We start from the raw sequence: 24,540 nt of genomic DNA, 5'->3' as shown, positions 1-24,540 counted from the left end.
AGGATCGCAGGGACGTCCGGTGTTGACTCTGTCCCCGGTAATTGCCGATTCCCGACGATATATCTACCAGAGGTGTTTGGACAGTGTCTGCAACCTGCTATCACGCCCTAGGCCACTCCATCACCGCCCCAGGGCCCATTAGGGCCACGGCTGTCGTCGACATAAGACGGTGCGACGCTTGGGCCTCGGTTAGGGGTCCTACGAAGGATCTCTGACGCAGAATGAGACGGTGGGATGCTTCGACCTTAACTGGAGGTCCTATAAAGGGCAGCTAATTTAGATTCTGTACAATCTGTATGCCTCAGAAAGAACTAACATATTCAATGATATTAATGTCAATAATCTATAATAGTAGATAGAATTTTCATTCATTTAAAATCACGTCACGCTTCAAAATCAACAGCTATAATCATTTAGCAGCAACTAAAAACATTATGGGTCCACAGAATTATCCCCAAAAAATGGTGCATTTTAGGTCCACATCTCAGTGACCTGTACTAACCCTTGACCTGAGAATCTATAGAGAACTGTTTTAAATCATGCCAGTTCATTATAAAGTGGTACTATAGCTGGGTTTTTCAATGGAGTACTTTGAAAACTTGAAAAACTCCAGTTTTGGCAAGAAAGCTGCTCTATTCTGGAACGTTCAGCCTTCTCTAGGCTAGCCAGTCCAGTCTAAGACACCACTTTGATGGCAGATTAGCCAGTCAACCTGTGGCAGGGCTACAGGACTAGCTACAGAGTACAAAAGTTAACTACAGGCTTCTGTAGTTGTAGACACCTGAAATTTCCACAGCTAGATCCAGTTTTGGCAAGAAAGCTGACTCTATTCTGAGACTTTCAGGCTTCTCTAGGCTAGCCAATCCAGTCTAAAACACTTCCATGATGGCAGATTCGCCAGTCGACCTGTGGCTGGGTTACAGAGTTAGCTACAGTCTACAGAGTTAACTACAGAACACAAAAGTTAACTACAGATTACAGAGTAATGCCAAATGCCATACAGGGCTGATTCACAGGAAAATCAGACTGGGTTGAAAGTTGCAGTGCAAGATTTTAAATTGCCATTTTATTATTATTAGTGTTATTATTATTATTATTATTATTATTATTATTATTATTATTATTATTATTAGTAATTCCCTCTTCGTCTGCTGAGCAGAAGCAGAAGCAGTCCTGCTAGCAGCAGCAGTAGCAGTCTCAGCAGAAATACTTTTCCATGCCTCGCCCTCCTACTCTGTCATTTGCAGAAGAAGAACAACAACAGAATCACGCGTTCTTTGTTTACATTTGAAACGCGGAGTGAATTTCCCTTGAGTTTTACCACTTTTGACGGGGGTAGGGGGGAGTGGGTCCTATTGGCCCAGATTTGGGGTGATTGTTTGTCTATTATATATAGATTTGGGTGATTGTGATTGTTATATATATATATATATATATATATATATATATATATATATATATAGAGAGAGAGAGAGAGAGAGAGAGAGAGAGAGAGAGAGAGAGAGAGAGAGAATGTGTGTTCTTAACAGAATATAATCTAACCACGAGCTTTTTAGCCGCGGGCCATAATTGGCCAAAATGAATGGATACGCACGTGACCAGGTAGGGGACGAGAGAGAGAGAGAGAGAGAGAGAGAGAGGGTGTAAGTCACTATAACTGTAACGAGAGGCCCTCGACGAGGTAATCCTTTGCTGGACTCGGAGAGGTAATATTTCCCATCCTAGGAGGATGATACCAGTTTCCAAGCGAAGGTAAAAGTCTCTCTCTCTCTCTCTCTCTCTCTCTCTCTCTCTCTCTCTCTCTCTCTCTCACACAGATCAACCACGGGCAAAATGACTATTGTACATATATATATCAAATTCTGAAGGTTTGACAGCCATTGCTCAGTCACCAATCCCTCCCATGACAGCAACGGATTGTCAATTGCTTTCCCAGTGAGTAATCTGGCCAAAGAATACACTGGCGTCGCACCAGCGAAGGTCAGAAACGCCCAAACACACATATTCAATCTGAATGGAGTTCACCCCTGCAGAAGTGTGTGTGTGTGTTGAGAGAGAGAGAGAGAGAGAGAGAGAGAGAGAGAGAGAGAGAGAGAGAGAGAGAGAGGCAATAAAATAAATGAAGAGAATTTCGAATTTGTGGTCATATTCGTCTCCCCTTTCATGTGACTGTGGTCGGGGGAAGCTTGTTTTAATGACTCCTTGAAAAGTCAAGTTTTTTTCTCTCTCTCTCTCTCTCTCTCTCTCTCTCTCTCGGGACCCCTCAACCAAATGAGGAAATAATCCACAATAAGAAAATCCAGAGAATGTCCTCGTGGGGGAGGAATAGGAGGAGGAGGAGGAGGAGGAGGAGGAGGAGGAGGAGGAGGAGGAGAGGACCTCGCTGAAAAGCAGAAATTCACGCTCGACGAGATTCCAGCAATAGAAGCGACCGTCATTTTAGTCGAAGGCCGCGCTTATAATCCACTCCATCAAAAACGACGCCGTTTAGCGAGGCTTTCCGCCCCACGGGCCACAGGTAAAAGCCGCTATTCGGGGGGGGCTCCTCTCGGCCACTAGAGAGGTAAGAGGGGCGTCGCGCCCGCCGGAGCCGAATGGGAAAGTCGCACGTATCGACGCGAGGGGGCCGCGAGGGCGTGTATATCTCTCTCTCTCTCGTCGGGAGCGAATTGGCGGAGTTCCCGCTCCGTTGCGGCGGTGAAAGAAAACGCATAGAAAATGGGGGGCAATGAATAAAATCAACTTACATATTTTTTTTTTAATATTTTTTTTTATTTTTCCGAACTCCGGTGAATGCGGATGTCACTCTTATGAAAATAAAACTCATTCGCGAAAGCGTATTTTAATGATGTCTGGGAATCGGGAATGCCGTCTTACATCCTCCCCGCTCCCCCAATTCCTGGTGGGAATCGTGGAATGCTTCTGGAATTTTTTTTGAGTCCTTTATTCTCAAATTTCTTTGTCCGAGCGACGATCAATTTTGAGGCCTTGAAGATTTTGAAAATAATGAATAAAATATCACCTGGAATGCTGTTTTTTTTTGGGCAAAGGGGAATCTGTCATGAAAAGGTCCCCCCAGGAATTTAGGGGAGTCTGTGCCCCCCTCCTTTCCTGCTTTGGGAATGACAAATTATTCGAAGTCTTATCAATTAAGGGATTCCTGTTGATGAGAATATTCTCCCAAAAATTAATTTTTTTGAGATAACTAAAAGTTGTTCAGTAATGTTAAACTATATATTAAACTATATAACCTATATATAGCTATATAACTTTTTAGAACGAGTTTTGTTTCCTTGTATAATATAGAAAGTAGAGTTATATGGTATGAATATTCTCTCTCTCTCTCTCTCTCTCTCTCTCTCTCTCTCTCTCCCCAAGCCATGACAAATCGCACGCAACACGCTCTTCCAAACGCCTCCTACGGCGGAAACGGGGAATGACGAATGACCTGTGACCAATCAGCGGGTCACGTGTGTACCCAAGGCCCATGCCTTGACCTCCCACGACCTCTCGTGACCTCAAATCAGCTGTGGGTCAAGTTACCTTTGAGCACACGGGAAGGGAAGGGGGTGTTATGTTTCGGGGTTTGAGATGATGATGATGATGATAATAATAATAATAATAATAATAATAATAATAATAATAATAATAATAATAATAATAATAATTATAATATATTAAAATTGTACACATATACGAATATGACACCTTCAAACCTTGATTTTCTCTCTCTCTCTCTCTCTCCTTTTATGAAATAATAATAATAATAATAATAATATTATTAATAATATTATTATTATTATATTTAAAGTACACACTTACATTTATTTATACATATACAGATACAAAACTTTCAGACTTCTCTCTCTCTCTCTCTCTCTCTCTCTCTCTCTCTCTCTCTCTCTCTCTCTCTCTCTCTCTCTCATAATAATAATAATAATAATAATAATAATAATAATAATAATAATAATAATAATAATAATAATAATATTTACTAAAAGTACTACAATATATATACATATATAAAACTTTCAGACCTCTCTCTCTCTCTCTCTCTCTCTCTCTCTCTCTCTCTCTCTCTCTCTCTCTCTCTCTCTCTCTCTCTCTCTCGGAGCCTTCAATGGGCAGGATACGACACATGAGTAGAAGCGCGACAACGCTCTAATCACATTAAGACGTGATTTGACCTCGTATGACACGCTAAATGGCCCATGTGCCCCCATGGGCTCGTGTTCCTCTGAGAGAGAGAGAGAGAGAGAGAGAGAGAGAGAGAGAGAGAGAGAGAGAGAGAGAGAGAGAGAGAGAGAGAGAGGTTTGAAAGTTTTATATATGTATATATATTGTAGTACTTTTAGTAAAATTATTATTATTATTATTATTATTATTATTATTATTATATTATTATAAGAGAGAGAGAGAGAGAGAGAGAGAGAGAGAGAGAGAGAGAGAGAGAGAGAGAGAGAGAGAGAGAGAGAGAGAATTAAATGATATTTGTGGCTCAATATTTGTGAATACAATTTAGTCAAGCTTCCCTAAGTAACAAAAACTCAGCCAGAATAGATTCCTCAGAGAGAGAGAGAGAGAGAGAGAGAGAGAGAGAGAGAGAGAGAGAGAGAGAGAGAGAGAGAGAATATAATGAATGCCAGGCTCTCTCTCTCTCTCTCTCTTCACACCTAAACATTATCACACCATTACAGAGCTCTTGTTTCCTATTATGATCCTTCGACGCCCAGTAATGGGGGGCAACCTTCCCCCTAAACCCTCCCCTTCCGACCCCATTAAGTGTCGACCTAAGTCCCCCTCCCCCCTCCACCCCAGGGCTCACTATTGTGCAGTGACACCATTAGTACGGGGTCCTTTAAATCTTCTTTTCACTGCAATATGCCTCGCCAGAACGGGGCTGGCCATTGTAGCGGAGTTACCCCTCAAAAGACGCTGGTGAAGTGTTTCATAGAAAACGGGGGATTCATAACCAACAGCTTAGTGTTATTTTTCATTATTTTCTCAATGTTTTCTATAGGTTTGGGGCTGTTTGGGTTAGGAATTTGAAAATATGTTTAGAAAGCTTTGTAGGATTCATTGCCACTGGCTGTCATTGGAAATTGAACAAATCAGTATTATTTTTCATTATTTTTTCAATATTTTCTTTTGTTTTGGGACTTATTAGGCGAAGAATTTTGTAAATATGCTCAAGAAACATTGCAGGATTCGTTAACCTTGGCTGTCATTAGAAACTGGGCCCCTTTTTTTGCGTCAAACTGATGAGTTTACCTGCAACTGGGGGACTCTGAATGTTCCCCTTGGCTGTATAACTGCAAAAGTGCTAAGGTATAGCTGAGATAGTGCTAAGGTATAGCTTAGAAAATGCTATGGCATAGCTGAGAAAATGCTAAGATATATTTCCCTAGACCCAAAAGATTTCCTGTAAGATTGGACACATTCCTCAATCCACAATGTTCTGTTCTGACTTGCGATCATCAGTGATCACTTCTTCAAGGACCACAATTTTCCTTCAGTCAGACAAAAATACCATTCCTAGAAACTCTTTACTATTTGATTAAGGTTCCACTCCACGTAAACTCGTAGAGGGACCTAGAAAGCCTTGGAGAGAAGGAGTGTCAGTTGGTTTTAGAAAGGCAGGGTGTTAATTTCCCAGAAGTAAAGGAAAGAAGAACTTTTTGTCAAGTGGCTAATGAAGCTGATGTTGTGTCTGATGAATGTGGTACACAATCAGTATTTGTACTGTAGAAAAGTTAATTTCTATTGAATTCTTTGTCTGTTAAGCCTTCTGAAACCAAACAATTTCACAACAGACTCCTGTTACTTGGGAAAGTGTTGTGGGATTATCTGGAGATTTTCTGGCGTTGCACAGGTTCATGAAGACTTATCTGTGTGGAGAAATGTCAGTTTCTAGGGGGTTTTAGAGACACCAGTCACCTATCAACTAGTGGCCTTACAAAGGCATAACTGTATAAGTGTTTTGTACATACTCAAATTTGGTTAGATTTGTTCACCATGCCATACACGACTGACAGCAAAATGGTTTGATCTTTTCAAAAAACCAACAGGGTTTCACTTCAGGCAAAGAGACAACACCCCTTTGGTCAGGTTAGGTTAGGTTAGGCGTCTCACCTGACTGACGCGACGGCTAAATCTCTGGACAACCTGAGGGCTCTGTCATATGAAACTGATCACAGTCAAATCACAGTCGACTGAATAGTAACAGCAGCTTTTACACCTCCTAATGAGAGATTCTCGGATACTGGTGAGATTCCTCTGAAATCTCTGAAGATTCAGGGCCAAATTTTGCTGAATCTAAGTTGACTGGGCTTCCAGAATCTTCTAGAGCCACTGACAAGTACTGTGGTCAGAAATGAAAGGTAATTTTTCTGTGATGAAAGGACCATTTCAGAATGTCAAATTTGCCTTAAATTTCTCTGGGAAGAAGTTCTCTTCACAGCATGAATGGAACATTCCTACTTGTAGTAGGGACTCTAAATCTCAATTAGAAGTTACTCTTGGGTAGAACTTAATGCTGAATGCAGAAGTGGCTTCTCTGTCAGCCAAATTGACTGTAAAAGCTTCGAGCTCTTTCAGAAGTGCTCAAAGAAATTATGATCTGTGGAGATATAAATATCAAAGTGCTCAGTGATTCCTTAAGTGCATTCCAAGGTCGGAATTGTCATGCTAAGCACCCAGCCACTTAAAGAGAGTTTAAATTGTTTTTTTTAAGACTTAGAGGCCTGGAATTTAGTGCTGTCAGAAGCCTGGAACCTCCCAATACTCAACTAATCTCTATGGATGAGGTTGCTAGCCTCATAACCCTTTTCTGGAAGCTAGTGGTCCTGGTATCTATACCCAAAAATGGGTCAGCTGGTGGTAGGCAAGCTGGGATCGACCCAGGGGCTTGCTGATGTGAAAGAAGAATTTGCTCAGAAAATGTGATCAGGAATTTGGGGACATCTCAGAGCAGATATTCTGCTTCCAGATATCACAAACGCTTGTGCACGCACACACACACATACACATAGACACAGACACATACACCTATGCTTCTCACACGTGTGTACACCCATTACACACGTGCTGGAGCTAATGTAAGTGCGTGATTAAACGCGCACAGTTAAGTTCCTACAAGAGACTTTGATTGGCACCATAAATTTCAAGTTTTAATGTACCTCTGTTTAATCGAAAGACGCCATTAGCGTCTCATCTCTCTCTCTCTCTCTCTCTCTCTCTCTCTCTCTCTCTCTCTCTCTTCGTCTAATTTTATTGGCTGGTTACCGGACTCCTTGAGTCCCTAACGACTGAGGCTTTGGGAAATAAAACCCCAGGTGACTGAACCCTTCCTCTCGTTTCTCTGTTTTGTGCATTTGTGTATAGGCAACAACGAGGACTGACGACACGTTTGTTTGTTTGTGTTTGTTCTTGAACAACTGTGGTGGTGGCATCTGGAAGCCAAGCAGTTCGAGAATGACGCGAATTATGATTGGATTAATATTCTGCAGAGCAGTTCTGAAGAGGAATGGAATAGAGAATTCAGACCAAAGTACCAGCGCTGGGAACTATGAGACCACTCAGCGCTGAAGGGGAAATTGACAGTAAGAAGGTTTGAGAGGTGTAACGGGAGGAAAACCTCAGAGTAGTTACACTGGAAGAAAGGAAATATGAACGGAGGTAGAGTAAAAGAAATGAGAGAGGTTATAGCTAGGGGCTTAAGGAAGGACTTATTGATTCTATATTATCAGATTCCCACAAACCACAAACGCATTGATTGTTGGTGCATGCAATGACAAACATACATAAACACATACAGCTCTTGTCGTATTCGTCCTTCCCAAACAAACGCACAAACAGTTTACCAGTGGCAACACACAAACATGCAAGCACTGTCAATATTTTCCTGCAGTGCTTTTGCGTACTTGCAAGCAATCACAAACTATCACTTTCTTTCTCTGACCAAACAAACAACGTTTGTTTACAGCTTCACGCACAAACAGGCACAAACGCCTCGTCTGTTGACTGAAGACGAGGGTTTGTGAGTGCAAACAATATCTGATTGTCTGATTGTTCAAAGGGGAACAATTTCTGCTTTGATATTGTGTTGTTTATTTTTTGCTTCAGTAATCTTAATAGAGCAACTTACTGAGGCAGAAATTGTCTCTCCTTGAACATACACACAAACACTGTTTGTACACACAAACATTCTCCTCCTTCTTCTTCTTCTTCAGTGAACATACTCAGCAACTCAGTCTGGTTTGTGCAGACCCTGACTGTTTGTACGTTTGTGCGTGGGCACGGGTGAACTGTATGTGATTTTGTATGTTCGTCATCGCCTGCACCAACAATCGATGCGTATGTTGTTTGTGAAATACGTGAGCTATTAAAACATTACGTCTGCATACGAGGCTAATGTTTGTGTGTATCAATCTACAAACTGTTTGTGTTAGTATGTGAATGCACAAACACTATCTCAATTGCCTTGGTGTAGGTGGGGAGTATTGCCATACAAGTGGCTTTCATTTTAGGCAAGAGAATGACCTTATAGGTAAGAGATACGATGGCATAAGGCCGGGTCAACCTTGATAAGGAATCAATTGACCTAAAACGCCACAATAAATTTAAAGTTCACAATGACTGGAACAGTTTTATACAAATTTTCCCAACTCTAGTTAAAGAGTTTAAACAGCTGATTGAGGACACCAAATATGGTGCCTGCAGTGTGCCACACACGGCGGACTGTGAGCAATGCCGCTCCATAAGGTATTGATATCAATGTTAAGATTCTCTCTCTCTCTCTCTCTCTCTCTCTTATTTATTCTTATTTAGAATTCCCTTAGGTAGTATATGACTCAATTTATTTCCTCTCTCTCTCTCTCTCTCTCTCTCTCTCTCTCTCTCTCTCTCTCTCTCTCTCTCTCTCTCTCTCTCTCCCCTTTTTAATCATTTACTTTTATTTAGAATTCCCTTACATAGTAAATGATTCTATTTATTCTCTCTCTCTCTCTCTCTCTCTCTCTCTCTCTCTCTCTCTCTCCCCACACATTTTATGGACACCAAGTCCGCGATTCCTGTCCTCTTCAATAACATCAACTTCCAATACAACACAAATTCTCTCTGGCAAAGTGATAACGCCCAGCCTAGACGCCATGCAACGCCGCCTCTGATTGGCCCTTCGCTCTGCGGAGCTTAGGTTAACCCCGCCCTCTTTGGCTGTAGCCCCTCCCACAAAGGGACGAAGCCCCGCCCCTAAAGGCGCGAGGCCCCGCCCACGGGGATGATCGGGTGTTCTGGGGACTCGAAGTGATTCTGTTCTGTTAAGTGAAAGGGGTAGGACTCACAGTGCCTGGTGGTCCGTTCGTGTTTTCGGGCATTGGCGCCCCCCCTCCGACCCCCCATTTCCGATACCCCGATGCGGTGAGCTTTGGGGCACGTTCCGTGACCTCTGACCTTGTTTTGGACGTGTGGGTGACCTTATTACAATAGATATGTGGTGAATTAGATACAAATCACTGGAGGTCTGATATAGAGGCTTACAGCACAGTGATTCGCCGAATTTGGCCAATTTTGGACCAGTGATTCAAATATTCATAATATTAATTATAATTCCCGTTTATAAGTGACCGCGCGTGCGAATGGAATAAAGGAGTGAAAAGCTGATGAAAGCGCGGCGACAGAGCAAAAATAAAATGAACAAAATACTGAAAAATCCAAAAAATCTTTGAAACTCAAAATCACAAAAAAATCAAATATACCAAAACCAGCAATAAATCGCTGCAGACTCGGTCGTTCGAATCCCGAGGTTGGGAAACGACGAGGACGGAGGAGACTGGCCAACGAGATAAGAAGAGAGAATTAGATGTTGATTGGAAAAGTGGCCAAAAGAATTTTTCGACATGGCGTCCTTGTTGTACTTGCACCCCAGGGATAGATTAGGTAAGGGTTCTGGTCGCTGGTGTGTATGGATTGGTATGTATATGTATAAATATTATATATTGTAAATGTATATAATATATTATATGTATGATTATGGATAAGTATATATACATATATATATATGTACATAAGTATATTTCCCGTTTAATTATTCTCATTGTCTTTTATAACAAAAAATTTAATAATAATAATAATAATAATAATAATAATAATAATAATAATAATAATAATAATAATAACAAAAAAATATTAATAATATTATGATTATAATTATTATTATTATTATTATTATTATAATCATTATAATTATCATAATTATTTTTTATTATTACAATTATTATTATTATTACAATTATTATTATTATTATTATTATTATTATTATTATTATTATTATTATTATCGACAATTTACTCAGCAAAGTCAAAAATACAAAAATACAAAAATACAAAAACCTGGCAAAGTTACACAGCAAAGATGAGAGAGAGAGAGAGAGAGAGAGAGAGAGAGAGAGAGAGAGAGAGAGAGAGAGAGAGATAGCTTAGAGCCAGTCGCCCGCTACAAATACCCATTCAATTTCATGTATGTTGACGCTGAAATAACACAATCCTAAGGTCATATTTTTTTTATTTTATATATTTACGTTTCATTGCGTACATTCTTACACACCTGCGCGTATATCGGAGCGCATGGAGTTTTGGATATATACGCAGTAGCGTGCTTTAATTATTATTATTATTATTATTATTATTAATCATTATTACTATTATTATTATTATTATTATTATTTGTTCAGTTTGTATATCTCTATAGTAATGGACGCGTTCAGGATGATAGAATAATAATTATATATAATTATCATAATTATATATATAATTATATATATATAAATTTATATATATATATATATTTATATATATAAATCTATATATATTTGCACACCATAATTACAAACTAAAATTGAAACACTGCTGTCTTAAAAATAAAACAATTCATTATAAGGACTTTCAATCTATATATATATATATATATATATATATATATATATATTATACATATATTTGTCAATAACGTAATTAATAACACTTGCAAACTATCTTAAAATCCACTTTATAATTTTCGTATCTTGTATCTTGAAGATAATGAAAACTTTCTTCAAATATCTTTATGCAGTATGAAATTTTCCTAAGTCTAATATTTTTTTTATTTATTATCCCTAAAAGGTGTCTCTCTGACCCTGGTATTTGTAACACCAGATAAATTAGAGTACAGAGGGACTGTTGACAATTATCTAATATTGTTATTAATGATAGTTTTACAATGGCATTCACTTATCATATATATACATATACATATATATATATATATATATATATATATATATATATATATATATATATATATATATAAACAATTTTCTAACAATAATAATAATAATAATAATAATAATAATAATAATAATAATAATAATAATAATAATAAATAGATTGATACATTTATTTTTCAGTTTGCCTTTTCAAGTTGTTGAAAACTATCATTAATATATGTATATATTCAAATCTCTCTCTCTCTCTCTCTCTCTCTCTCTCTCTCTCTCTCTCTCTCTCTCTCTCTCTCTCTCTCAAGGGCAAAGAGCGGCTATATCTGTACTTGCTGTTAGCTGTAGAGTTAAGAAACTTGTCAGCTAGTCTGGAAGCTAAGTGGATGGGCGAAAAATTGTAAACGTGGTATTGCTAGGTGATCTGACCACAAAAGTATGTGACAGGCGAAGAGGTGGCATTATTTGTAGGTATGGCATTCCTTGATTCAATGACAAAGGAAATATTCTTGTGGAATAAGTTGATCCTAAGCTGTCCCCTTACAAGCTGACCTAATTGTAAAGGGGCGACATCATGTATTAGTCTGGAAACAAGGACACATAGGGCTTGCAACCTCACTCCTAATAGGTTTGTTGAGAAGCCAGAAGAATGGTGTATCTATATATGTCTGTGTGTGTGTGGAAAGAGACTAGATTATTGGAAATACAGTTTCCAGAGACATATATAGCAAAGGTAAACACAGAAGTGGCTGGATGTGTATCTAATCAATATCTGGTTGAATGAAAAGTTGTGATGGGTACTTCAGAGAGTAAGGGGTGAAAATATAGCTAAAATGTAACCAAAACAAGTGAATTTGACAAAGAAAGAAGAGAATATATAGAGATTATGGCTGTACTTATGACTACAGTTAATCACAAAACTGGAAGGATGTAAGATATTGTACAATCCCATGATCGGGTCATAAGGACAGCAGTGAACTTGTGGTTATGGCAAGATAATTAGAGTGAATAAAAGTAGTGGATGCAATAAATATCATAAACAGGCATGCTGGAGGATGGAAAAAGTACTTGAGAAGATGAGAGAGAATTAGGAAGCAGAGAAATAAATAAATGAGAGGAATTGAACGAGAAAACAAGAGTTAAATGCAGCTCTGGACCAGTGCAGTTACAACTCTAAAGACTTCTTGAGTGCAGAATCTGGAACACAGAGGAGAGAGGTGAATGACATAAGAGTGAAATGGATTACTGTAACTTTCGGAGGATGTACACTGGACAATTCAGAAGCTGAAAAATGGAAAGACAACAAAATTGAAGGATTTACGAGCAAGTACTCTTGTATGATGGTAATCATGTGACTGAGTGGCTGACCAGTGTTAGTAAGGTATGCCTGGATGAGGGAAGGGTTCTGAAAGAATAAAGAGGAACTCTGCTCTATAAATTTCAAGGTGATAAAGCCTATAAATATAGATACATGACATTACTTACAACACCAGAAAAGGTGTATAGTATGATTTATTAGAAGATCAAGACTGATGACAGAAGGAACAGTGTGGTTCAGAAAATAGCAGGTTGGTGGACCAAGTGTTTATTATGAAACAGTTAAGTGATAAGTTTGGAGGTAAAGTTAACTAGCTATGTATAGCATAATTGACCCAGAAAAGCTTGGAATAAAATCAATGTAGAATCAATATGAAATGTATTATGAGCAGTTGGTGTATGAAGCAGTTATTGCTTTGGAAATTTAGTATTATACACACACACATATAAACATACACCAATCTTCTGGTCTCTCGACAAGCCTTTCAGGAGTGAGGTTGCAAGCCCTATAACCTTTTTCTAGACTGCAGTAGATAATGGTACTCATTTAAAACTAGGTAACCTTCTAAGAAGACAGTTTAGGACCAAATGAATCTTGTATACTTTAAAAGACCAATTTTTGAATTTTTGTATGTATGTATATATATATATATATATATATATATATATATATATATATATATATATATATATATATATATATATAATCTATTAAAAGGTTCACTTGAGATTCAACTTTTACCTAAAAATTAGAAAAACAACACAAAAATAAAAAAATTGCCAGCGGCACTTATTCCCAGCCCTTGTATTTACGTCACCTAATCCTCGTTGTCCGAAAGCGTGCTGTCGAATTTATCTGAAAGACTTTCAATTAATATGCATTCACAGCTAATCTTATGCTTTCATAGCCTCTAAATTTGTTATAATTATATTAATTCTACTCTCTATCTCTCAAACTGCAACCGGACGACGACAACTCAATCTTCGACAAACATCGAAGCCACTCCCAAGAGAAACGAACACTTCAAACAGCCGCGGTAATGACGTCACATAAATCTCGCGCGCTTAAACGGAAGCGAAAATATGGAAGCTGTACATAGACGGGGAGGGGAGGGGAGGGGTAGAGAGGTGGAACAGCCGCTGTTATAAATCGATACTTGAGCAATCAATCGCTGTGAGAGAGAGAGAGAGAGAGAGAGAGAGAGAGAGAGAGAGAGAGAGAGAGAGAGAAAGATTAGGTCTAGCTATAAGAGATCTACGACCTGGCGACCTACAGAAATGGAGAAGAAGAAATGTCAACAAACAAATGATTAAATATACTGGTCATGTTTCCCCGGGGGGGGGGACACCGGGGTGGGAATTGGTATGCGGGGATGTTGACCTAAAGGGAATATCGGGGTTGGGGAGGGAAGATGGGAATGGGAATGGGAATGGGGGGGTTGGGAGAGCTCTATAAGCGTACAATGCCACAGAGAAGGGCCAGCTTTTGTCCAGATGTTGACAAGCCTTAATTAGTCATATGATTCCGACAAATTAATTCCATGAGTCGACATATCGTCGTCTTGAGGCGTATGAATGTGTGTGTGTGTGTGTGTGTGTGTCCACACACACGTACACAGACACACACACACACACATTAACGGATCTAAGTTCGTCATAAAGGGGTCGACGGAGCGCTGACGCGTTTCAAATCGGCTCGTGTTTATGACTCTCTAAATAAGAGGCGATTGTTTTTCTTGTTTTAACCCCCCTTTTTGGGGTTTAATTCGTACCTGTTTTTTTATTACGATGTTGTTCACTTACGGTTCGTGGTTTAGTTTCATAGCTATTGGGATTTCACGATGTTTTATTCATTTTACAATCAATCTTTTATGCCTTTTATATTCGAAGCATGCAGATTGACTTCGGTCTATAAATTCTACAGGATTTTGCGAAGCGAATTCTTCCATTTTTCACCGTTTTTCTTTACTTAGCGTTTATCTAACCTATTATAAAAGTGATACACGTTCTTTAACAGTGAGAAAAGTATCCGTTTTTCCACTTAATTCTAAAGAAAAGGGAAAAAATCAGTAATAAATCGCGCCTCATGTAAACATACTTCTTCTTCTTCTTCCTCAGCTGTTATTTCAGACTCTTGCAATAGCTCTTCTTTCTAGAGGCGATAAAATAGCTTATGTCGTTTCTTCTATGTTTAGTCCTTTCAAACCTTTCTCCATCATCCTTCCCCTCAATCTCCTCGGCTCTGGGCTGGAAAAGGACATTAGGATGGGCCCTTAAAATGGTCTTTGCCTTATAGGAACAAGAAAGCATTTTGTTGTCAGACGAAAACCAGAGCGTTAGGAGGTCACAAATTCCTAAGCTCCAGTCTCTTGCTACTGGACAAGTGGTCCAGTTTCGATAAAATTTGTCAGAAGTGTCAATAAACACACAAATTTAACCATAAACACAACTTGCTTGTTGTCATTTGGTGACTTTTGGGAACTATCTTCAATCCTTGACTTCTCCTAAAAGCTACATGCCACAAGAAGTCCATTTAAAGACCACACCTGAAAAGTTTCATCGAATTCCGTCCTCCCATTCTTGAGATATCTTCCTAAGATACAAACTCCTGGATGGAAAGTCAATTACTTGGAACTTAAGCCTCAAAGAAAAACCAACAAGCTAACCCTCTGACAAATAGAAACCAAGAAAAACAGAAGAGGAAGGAGAATTCCAAAGCCTAAAAGCAGTAGAAGGGAAATAGTCACTGAACTGTATAATCTAGTGGTTGTTGCTATCCTCCAGTAGAAAATATGAGAAGTGGCGGACTAACAGACGTCCCAAGGCTGCCTATGAACAGTTGGACTCTGTTTCCATAAGCTCATCAGAGCAGTGACCACAATAATACCTGTACACAGAGAATGAAGACGACTTATGGCAGATAGTCAGACAATCTGGAACACAGGTTATTTGTTCAGCAACCGACCCAAAATGCCTTTGACTCAGTTGGGTCATGAAATGGTCAAAAAAGAACCACAAGAATGATAAAGATGAACGAATTGTCTTTGAGAACCAATTAGGTCATGAAATGGGTACAATGGAAAACACCACATTAAAGACCACACTGTTTTGAAACGGCGTTCTGCGACAGCTTACGGAGTCAATGACGGTGAATCCTGAGGTTCTGCCATCTTAGGTTAGGTTAGGATTAACAGCCTAGTGTCCAATTCACATTAAACAGTGCTGTAAGATTGGGGAAAATACTATTCAAGGATTGAAATAGCTTGAGGTACTCTTTACGAAGCAGATATAGCCTGATGTATGAGTTTTTCTTTCTTTAAGCATTTTATAGTTTACATATTTCATGTTTTATTTTAGGTCCTGAGAGAGAGAGAGAGAGAGAGAGAGAGAGAGAGAGAGAGAGAGAGAGAGAGAGAGAGAGAGAGGCATCATAACTATGTCCCCCTATTTGGCAGACAGGGGTACCTTCTACAGTGTCACAGCTGTTAAAAATTCTCATATTAATTCTAAGTTTCAGTGCATAACTTAAAGCTATACTTGATTTCAGTTAAGGCAGAGGAGAATAGTCAGTTTAGTAATGCTGACAGGCTTATTAAAAGCAGCCTGGTTGTCCAGAAGCACTGGATAGGGTCTAGAAGCACTGGACAGTTTCTGCAAGCACTGGACAGTGTTTAGAAGCACTGGCCAGTTTCCATAAGCACTGGAAAAGGTCCACAAGCACTGGACAGTGTCCAGAAGCACTAGGTAGTATCTAGAAGCACTGGAAAGTGTCTAGAAGCACGGGACAATGTCTAGGAGTACTGGACAGTGTCTAGAAGCACTGGATAGTCTCTAGAAGTACTGGACAATGTCTAGAAGCGATGGTCAGTGTCTATAACCACTGGACAGTGTTTTGAAGCACTGGCCAGTGTCCAGAAGCACTGGACATAGTCCTTAGCAAAACAACTTCCGTGTACATGGCCCAACCTCTAACCGTTCGTTTCGTTTCCTCTTTCCAGTGGCAGGGGAGGAAGGGAGCCACACGTTCCGCGACCTCTGTGGCCTCAGCGAGGGCGAAGCCGAGGACTCGGAAGGCGGCTCCGCATCCCCAAGGGATGCCCTCAGGGACTCGCTCCTCAGAGAGGACTCCCTAGCATTCCAAAGCGCCCACACGGCCTCTCCTTCCAGCAGCGCCTCCGAGACGCACGACGTCAATATGAACACCTCCTCCGCCCACGCCATGGAGCTGGCAGAGGCTGCGGACAGGTTCATAACCCAGCAACTGTCGACGGTGCCCCTGGAGCTAGACGTCAGGCTGTCGGGGACGGGGGCCGGAATGGGTATCTGGACGAAACAGGGCATCCTGAGGGGCACGCGGTACGGGCCGTTTTTGGGGAAGTGGACGGAACACGTCAAAGATCCCGAGCTGGCGTGGGAGGTAAGATCACTGCACAGAGCTCTCAGTTCATGGAATGGAGTCTTGTATGGTTGCAAATTTCTAGACTTGGTTCATTCTTCCTGCCAATTCTTGCAAGTGAATCTTTTCTGTCCCTTCCAACCACAAGCTGAGGGGAGTTAGGGCACTTGGGAATTTTGAGGGGCACTGGGCAACGTCCCTTGCTAGGTGAGGATAACTTGGTTAGGTTAGGTTAGGTTAGTTTAGTTCTACACTTCACAATAACATCCAAGACACACCTGCTCATGAATTTGACTGCTAACTGGGGGACATGGCCAAAGATGCGAAAGAAATACGGATTGTTTTCTGTTTACACCTAAATGCTATGATTAACTTGAATAATAAGAGATTTATGCAATCTATTTTGTGGTATACATATTGCTGAACACCATAGAAACACCCTTTTCAGTTTAAGTAAACTCTGGAAAGCTTTTTCTCTCACGTTGTGTCAGCTTATAATATCACAATCAAAAAGAGACAAAATATTTTTGAATTAATTTTGAAATCCAAAAATCTAAAGAACACCCCCTCAAACCAAACAATCATATATTTTTCATCATGTGAAAATTTTATCAGAGAGAGAGAGAGAGAGAGAGAGAGAGAGAGAGAGAGAGAGAGAGAGAGAGAGTATCAGGTTGGCTCACGTTCAAACAAGTTTGGTTTTTATATAATTTTCATATTTTTATATCACTGTCACTATGAATGATTACCAGGCTTTCATTGTAGCACCAATTCATAATGAATAAATAAATGAATGAATAACTCGGTATGTATAATCAGTCTTTTCTCTCTCTCTCTCTCTCTCTCTCTCTCTCTCTCTCTCTCTCTCTCTCTCTCTCTCTCTCCTGCTTGAATTCTATAAAAGAATCTGCCATCTCAAAGTTTAAATCTACAACTGAGACACACCACAGCACTCAATATGCACATTTGTTGGTAAAGATCAACTCAGGCCTTATGCCAGCACAGGGACCTTGCACAATGGCAGCTTTCAAGGGATGGTCAGTTGTTGAAGTGAGTAAGAAGCAAGAGTAATTTTCTAAGCATGTCTCCAATAAGGTCGATTATTAGGTTTGATTTAAATCATTTCAACCACAAAAGCTTTCTGGAAAGTCTTAACTTTCTCCCAACAGGTCATAATAGAAGTCTGAACTTTCTCCTCCTTTGGGCTCTGACTGTACTTTCTAGAATTAGTCATATTAGAGGTTCTAATATTTTTTTCCAGCAGGTTACTGGAGAAAAGAATCAACTTTCTTGAGCAATTAATATCAGAGAGGTTTTCACTTTCTCCAGCAGATAATGTCAGGGAGGCCTTACTTTCTCCTGCAGATCATAAGAGAAAGGTCTTTTCCTTTCCCTAACGTGTAATGTCAGAAGTCTTCAGTCCCAACATTCAACAGACAAGGTCCTTACTTTCACAGACCAGAAAGTTATTTACTTTCACCAATAAAGAGGTGTTCATTTTCCCAACAGGTCATATTGGATTTACTTTCTTTAAGAGGTTAATATCAGAATGAGATTTTCTCTCCCAAAAAGAGAAAGGTTTTAACTTTCTTCAACAGGTCATATTATGGAGGCAATTAATTTCTCTACAGTATCTATGAGGTCTACTTTCCCCAACAGAATATGTCAGAAATTATTTCCCTACATCATACAGGAGCAGTCTTTACTTTCTCCAGGAGGTGACATCAAAAGGGTTTTTACTTTCCCCAACAGGTCATATCATTAGTCTTCACTTTCTCTAACAGGTCATATCAGAAGAGTCTACTTTCTGCAACAGGTAATTTCAAAGGTTCTTCACTTTCTCCAACAGGTCACGTCAGAAGAGTCTACTTTCTCCAACAGGTCATATCAAAGGGTTTTCACTTTCTCCAACAGGTCACATTAGAAGAGTCTACTTTCTGCAACAGGTAATTTCAAAGGTTCTTCACTTTCTCCAACAGGTCACGTCAGAAGAGTCTACTTTCTCCCACAGGTCACATCAGAAGAATCTACTTTCTCCAACAGATCATACCAGAAGAGTCTACTTTCTCTAACAGGTCATATCAGAAGAGTCTTCCTTTCTCCAACAGGTCATATCTGAGAGGTCTTCAACAAGGGGATGGCTAGATGCAGGAGACATAGGTAACTGGCTTCGCCTGGTCAGAGTGGCAGCCTCGCCCACGTACGGCAACCTGCGGCACCTCCTTTTAGCGGGACAGGTGAGTCGGAACAACTGTTTCTGCTGCTGTCGTCAGGGTTATGAAGAGCACAGTTCCTGTGGGGTCTTCTGGTCTGAAGTAGATTTTGCTCTAGAAACATCCACTGTTCTTCGTCAGACTACAGATCCGAATGCAGCCATAACGTGCCTCTTCGTTCGATCAAGTTTAAACTAAGGTCTTTTATAAATCTTCCTTGTTTTTATTTTTGAGTTTTAAAAGTGCAAATGTTTCATACTATAACATAATTTGTTGAAAGTACATTACTTTTCCCAACAATTCAACATTTATGATTCTGCACTGCGAGCGCTTGTAGGCACATTCAGACAGAGCTTCTGTTATCAGAGGCATGAACATAGCTTTCATCTAAGCTCCCGGCCTTTAGAGATAAGTATCTCCTTGGAGTATTGTTACACAATCTGAATCTCTTCATAAATCAAATAGGTGAGTTTTCAACAAAGGCAGCTTTCTCCATCAGGAAGACATTACCAAACGAGATTATCCAGCTCGCAGGCAGTCTCACTCATCACTGGCCCTTATACAAGTTACTCTTCTCTCAAGATGTTTTGTCAACAAAATGAAGTAATTTTGATATCAGGATAAACCATACTTTAAATAGAAAGATAAACTTTAGCATGTAACATATTTACTCAGCAGTTTCTATATGATTCTCAAGATTCACAATTTGAAAAGGTCTCAGAATGTAAAGTTAACCATTCAAATATAAAAAGCTTCAAAAACATCAGTAACTTTTTTGATAACTCAGAATCAATGTCATCATTATCAATTACAGCGTACCCATACCGCGAATGACAGTGTATAAGGGAGGGCCAAGACGTGAAGTCCTGACCCCTAGAGACATTGAGTACCATCCCAAAGATCAGATCTTCATTCTGTAGGGAACAAATCATTAAATGCGCCAAGCTGATATACTTTACAATTCCTTAACTCCTTGGACATTCTCTCTTTACAGATATTCTACGAAACACTGAGGGACATTGGTCCTTCGGAAGAACTTCTCCTAGTGAGGAAATCGGTCATCGACCTTGACGCTACTTTCTCCTTAGGTAAAGTTGAAGTTTATGAACTTTTTGGGGTGGTCCCACCTCAGTTTTTACCCTTACTGTGTGTTTGACTTATTCTTAAGCCTGTAGCCAAAGAAAGAAGGGGGTTACTGACCTAGTTACCTGGGTATCACACAGAGTTTGGGAAGGTCCACATTTTTCATTACCTATCCTGAGTTAATCTGTGAATTTTCTCTCAATTCTGCATGTAGGTGTTTCTTCTATAAGATATAAATAAATATCTACACCCAATTTGTCAAGTAGTGAAGTTCAACATCTCCAATGCGCCTCACCCAATTTGAAATTCTGGCTTCTTAGTTTAATATTTATCACTCAGGAAAGATGATATTATGATGTATTTATTTACCTACTTAGGCATTTCAATTATTTGCTGACTAAAGTCATTCACTGACTCGGTTATTTTCTTACCATTTAATTATTTATCAGTAAAAGAACATTGCAAGAGGAAAATTCATTTGATCTTAAAATCATTCATTAAAATATTCCGCTACTTGTTAATCGAACCATTTTCCAAAACCAGCAACTGTCTGCCAAATATTTAACTGAATATACAAACATTTTAAAGCATGAAAGTAGTGGCTACTTTAATATGATCAAAGTATTCACCATTTTAAGAATGATTAACTACTACTCGTTAATAAAATTATTTACTATTTAGAAAAACTGACAGTCGAATTTCTCTATAACTCATTAACATGGATGAAAGTATTCAGAAATTCAGTACCTACTAAGAAGTTCAGTCTCCTGTTTACTAACCGAATCATCAGTGCAACGGCTAATGAAATGACCCAACAGATGACCCTCTGCAACTCGGGTCGCCTCAGGACCGCTCCGAGAACACCGGCGAGGAGGACGACAATGAGAGCGACGACCTGTCGAGGCACCAGTGCCTCCAGTGCGACAAAAACTTCAACGACTACGACGAGTGAGTTGATAGGTCCTCCTTTGGTCGTACTCTGTCATGTCATGTTGTCCATGTTGTTTTTGTATTTGAGTATCACAGATATCCTGATATGAAGTATAGTTTAAGTTATCACGGTCTAAAGCAGACTTTCTAACACGCGCAGATTGGACGACCACCTGGTGACGGCCCACGGATACACCGCGGGCCAATTCCGCTGCGAGTACTGCCCCAGGGCATTCGCCTGGAGGCCAAATCTGTTCCAGCACAAGACGATCCACGGCGAATACAAGCGTTACCCCTGCGAAAACTGCCCCAGAGTCTTCACCGACCCCATCATCCTCCAGAGGCACATCCGCACGCAACACGAGGGAGCCCGCTCGCACGCGTGCCGCGAGTGCGGCAAGACCTTCGCCACGAGTTCGGGCCTGAAGCAACACACTCACATTCACTCGTCAGTGAAGCCTTTCCAGTGCGAGGTCTGCTTCAAGGCTTACACCCAGTTCAGCAACCTGTGTCGACACAAGCGCATGCACGCCGACTGCCGACTGCAAATAAAATGCACGAAGTGCGGCCAGGCGTTTTCGACGGTGACGTCGCTGGCCAAGCATAAGAGATTCTGCGACACCGCCCCTTCGTTACCCATGCCGCCCGGACCGCCCTCAATGTCCGATAAGCTGTCTCACCACTCAGGCTTACCAATCAGCAACATCCCATCATCGGCAAACCCCTTCATGATGTATCCCAGGCCCCCATTACCCCTCTTACCTACCTCCCTTTTGCCTGGGTACTCAATGTTCCATAATCTCCCTTCGCTTGTAGGTGGGCCAAGGCACCCGCTACTAACTTCCCCATTGCTTCTGCCCTTTCAGAGCACCCAAAACCACAACCAGCATTCCATCCCCATCAAAGATAAGAAAGACCTGCCCATCTGCGGCAGCCAAAGTTTAAAAGTTCTCACCACGTCTAGACCCTCCCGACTCACCGGTTCCGGAGACTGTGTCACAGCCAGTGTCACAGCCCTCATCGGCTCCATGTTCCCCAAAAAGAAACTCAACACCAGCGGGGAAAACTTCTCCACACAGATCTGAGTCCAGTGTGGTGTCTGATGCTCCGCCTGAGGTGAAGGAGCCCAGTGAAATCAAAGAAGAGCCAGTCAAGAAAGAGGAAAACAACAAAAAGCTGAGGACACCTGGAGAGAAGAGAGAACAGCCTCTGGACCTGACTCTGAGGCGCGCAGAAGTTGAGAGTGACTTGCTGCTGGCAAGATTGGGTTTGGCGCAGAGCGACTCGAAGGAGCCGAGGTTACCGTCTCCGGACTCGCCCGAGGTGAAGTCGCCCGAAGGACCGAGATCCCGTCCCGATCACCCTTTTCTAAGAATCAGTGATTTGCTGAAAGACACCAATCCGGTTTCGGTCACGCCCACGCCGACCCAACCGCCGCCTCTGTTAGATTCGCAAAGTAAGCTACCTCTGGCGTATCCAAGACCCTTACATCCCGTGACCTTGCTCGACATGTACCGGAACCTCGACCACAATCTGGAGCGCAGTCCCTTGCTCCCAGGGTGTGGACTGCCAACCAACAGGTACCCTCTCTTGCTACCCTACTTTCCACCGACGAGTATGGGAGGGCTAGGGATGGGCATGAATCGTGCCACAGGCTTGGATATGCTCAAAGCCCACATGTCTAACTCAGGACGGTCCTTCGGGGACACGGGGCGACCTTTCGGAGACATGAACCGTCCCTACGATCTGATGTCCTCCCACGTGCCGCGCCCCAAGGACCGGTACGCGTGCAAGTTCTGCGGCAAGGTGTTCCCGAGGTCCGCCAACCTGACCAGGCACCTCCGAACTCACACTGGAGAGCAGCCTTACAAGTGCAACTACTGCGAGAGGTCCTTCAGCATCTCCTCCAACCTGCAGCGCCACGTGCGCAACATACACAACAAGGAGAAGCCCTTCAAGTGTCCGCTCTGCGACAGGTGCTTCGGCCAGCAGACGAACCTGGACCGGCACCTCAAGAAGCACGAGGTCGAAGGGCCAAACCCGCCTGACTCCCCGGAGGCGCCGGACTCCAGCAACATGTCGCTCGACACGTCGACGAACTTTTTCAGTGACGAGATTCGCTCGTTCGTGGACAAAGTGACAGACTCGATACCCGACAGTATTCTAGTGGGCGACAGGACCCTGCAGGATCCCAGGGAAGTCTCCACGAGTGACAGTATTAGCGCAGAGTGTATAGTGAAGAGAGTGCGAGTGGAATGAGAACCAGAATTTTGGGGACAGAAGCACTGAATGGAAAAGATTCTTGAGCCTTTCAGATACAAACAGTATCCATGAGACTTATACTGCTCTCTGGCCCTTGTTCTAGGACAGGTGAGCTCTTGAAGAGCAGAAGAAGCCTCATGGACCAATGTCGCTTTCCCCAGGACTGAAAAAAAAAGCCAGGTTTGACAAAGCTCATCATTATGGTGCCAACATTGCAGCAGTAGTTAGATGATACTTCTGTGGGTAGAGTCCTTTATTCAACGTTATTCTTCTTTTCTAAAAAACAATATTCAGAGCAATAATTTGGTGTCTATTGTCGAAAGATCTAGGCTGTTACTTTTGAAAGGAAAACGTTTTTAGAAATTTGCATTTTTATTTTCTGGTCTGGACCCAAAGTTAGGTCAGTGATGGAACAGAAGTGGGTCAAAAAGGGTCAGGAATGTATTGGGACACTAAAAATCTCAGTGTTGACCCTGCACGTCTGAAGGATTGCCCCTGATTTGCCTAATTTTGCCAAAAAAGATGACAAAAAGCAAAGACATTGTTGAAGACCGATTGATAAATGGAACTCTGCTGTTTGTAGACATTTATAACCTGTTTGTAAAATGAGTGTTTGTTTGGTGTGACCTTAGAATTTAAAAAAATGGAAAGACGTATTTTCATGATGTGGTTTTCTGATTATTGAAAAATATTTTTTTCCCCGGGTACTGTGAAGTAAAAATTGACTTCATGCCATCACTTATGAGTTATTCAGGAACTGCATTTTGCCACGAAACTGACCACGAAACTTGCAACCCCAAAATCACGATTGGATTGGACACGATTGAAGGAAATTTAAACCAGACAGCTGATTTTAATTTGTCTGAAGACTCTCAGCTTGAAAATTCTCGTTCACTGCTGAATAAAAATTCTTCTAAGGCACTTTTACACGTTCATTATGTTCATCATCATGAAACCAAATTTATTTGCCGTCATTATCCCCACATTATAGTTCATTTAACCGATTCTGTATTTCATCAAGTCCTCATCATAATCATCACAGTTTGTTTGGTGCTTAAAATACAATGTCATTGTAATAAGGTTGTCC

The 24,540-nt window shown here is 40.9% G+C and overlaps 2 protein-coding genes across 2 annotated transcripts in view; one reads left to right on the top strand and one right to left on the bottom strand.

The window, feature by feature from the left end:
- The window catches only part of morgue (modifier of rpr and grim, ubiquitously expressed), a 93,048-nt gene that overhangs the window by 48,658 nt on the left and 19,850 nt on the right, over window positions 1-24,540 (bottom strand). The gene's annotated exons all lie outside the window — the stretch shown is intronic.
- LOC136856342 (transcription factor hamlet-like) lies at window positions 9,772-23,599 on the top strand. The gene is given in 7 exon segments (XM_067134105.1): window positions 9,772-9,936; window positions 16,568-16,986; window positions 19,074-19,202; window positions 20,173-20,266; window positions 21,080-21,209; window positions 21,352-22,141; window positions 22,143-23,599. Coding segments are annotated over 7 exon segments (2,910 nt in total). The 5' UTR covers window positions 9,772-9,896; the 3' UTR covers window positions 23,451-23,599.

Source organism: Macrobrachium rosenbergii, chromosome 35 (genome assembly GCF_040412425.1).
Source record: "Macrobrachium rosenbergii isolate ZJJX-2024 chromosome 35, ASM4041242v1, whole genome shotgun sequence".
In the NCBI taxonomy this organism is placed as follows: Eukaryota; Metazoa; Arthropoda; class Malacostraca; order Decapoda; family Palaemonidae; genus Macrobrachium; species Macrobrachium rosenbergii.
Note: the sequence above shows the minus strand (reverse complement) of the source record. Positions and strands in the feature narration are given on the sequence as shown.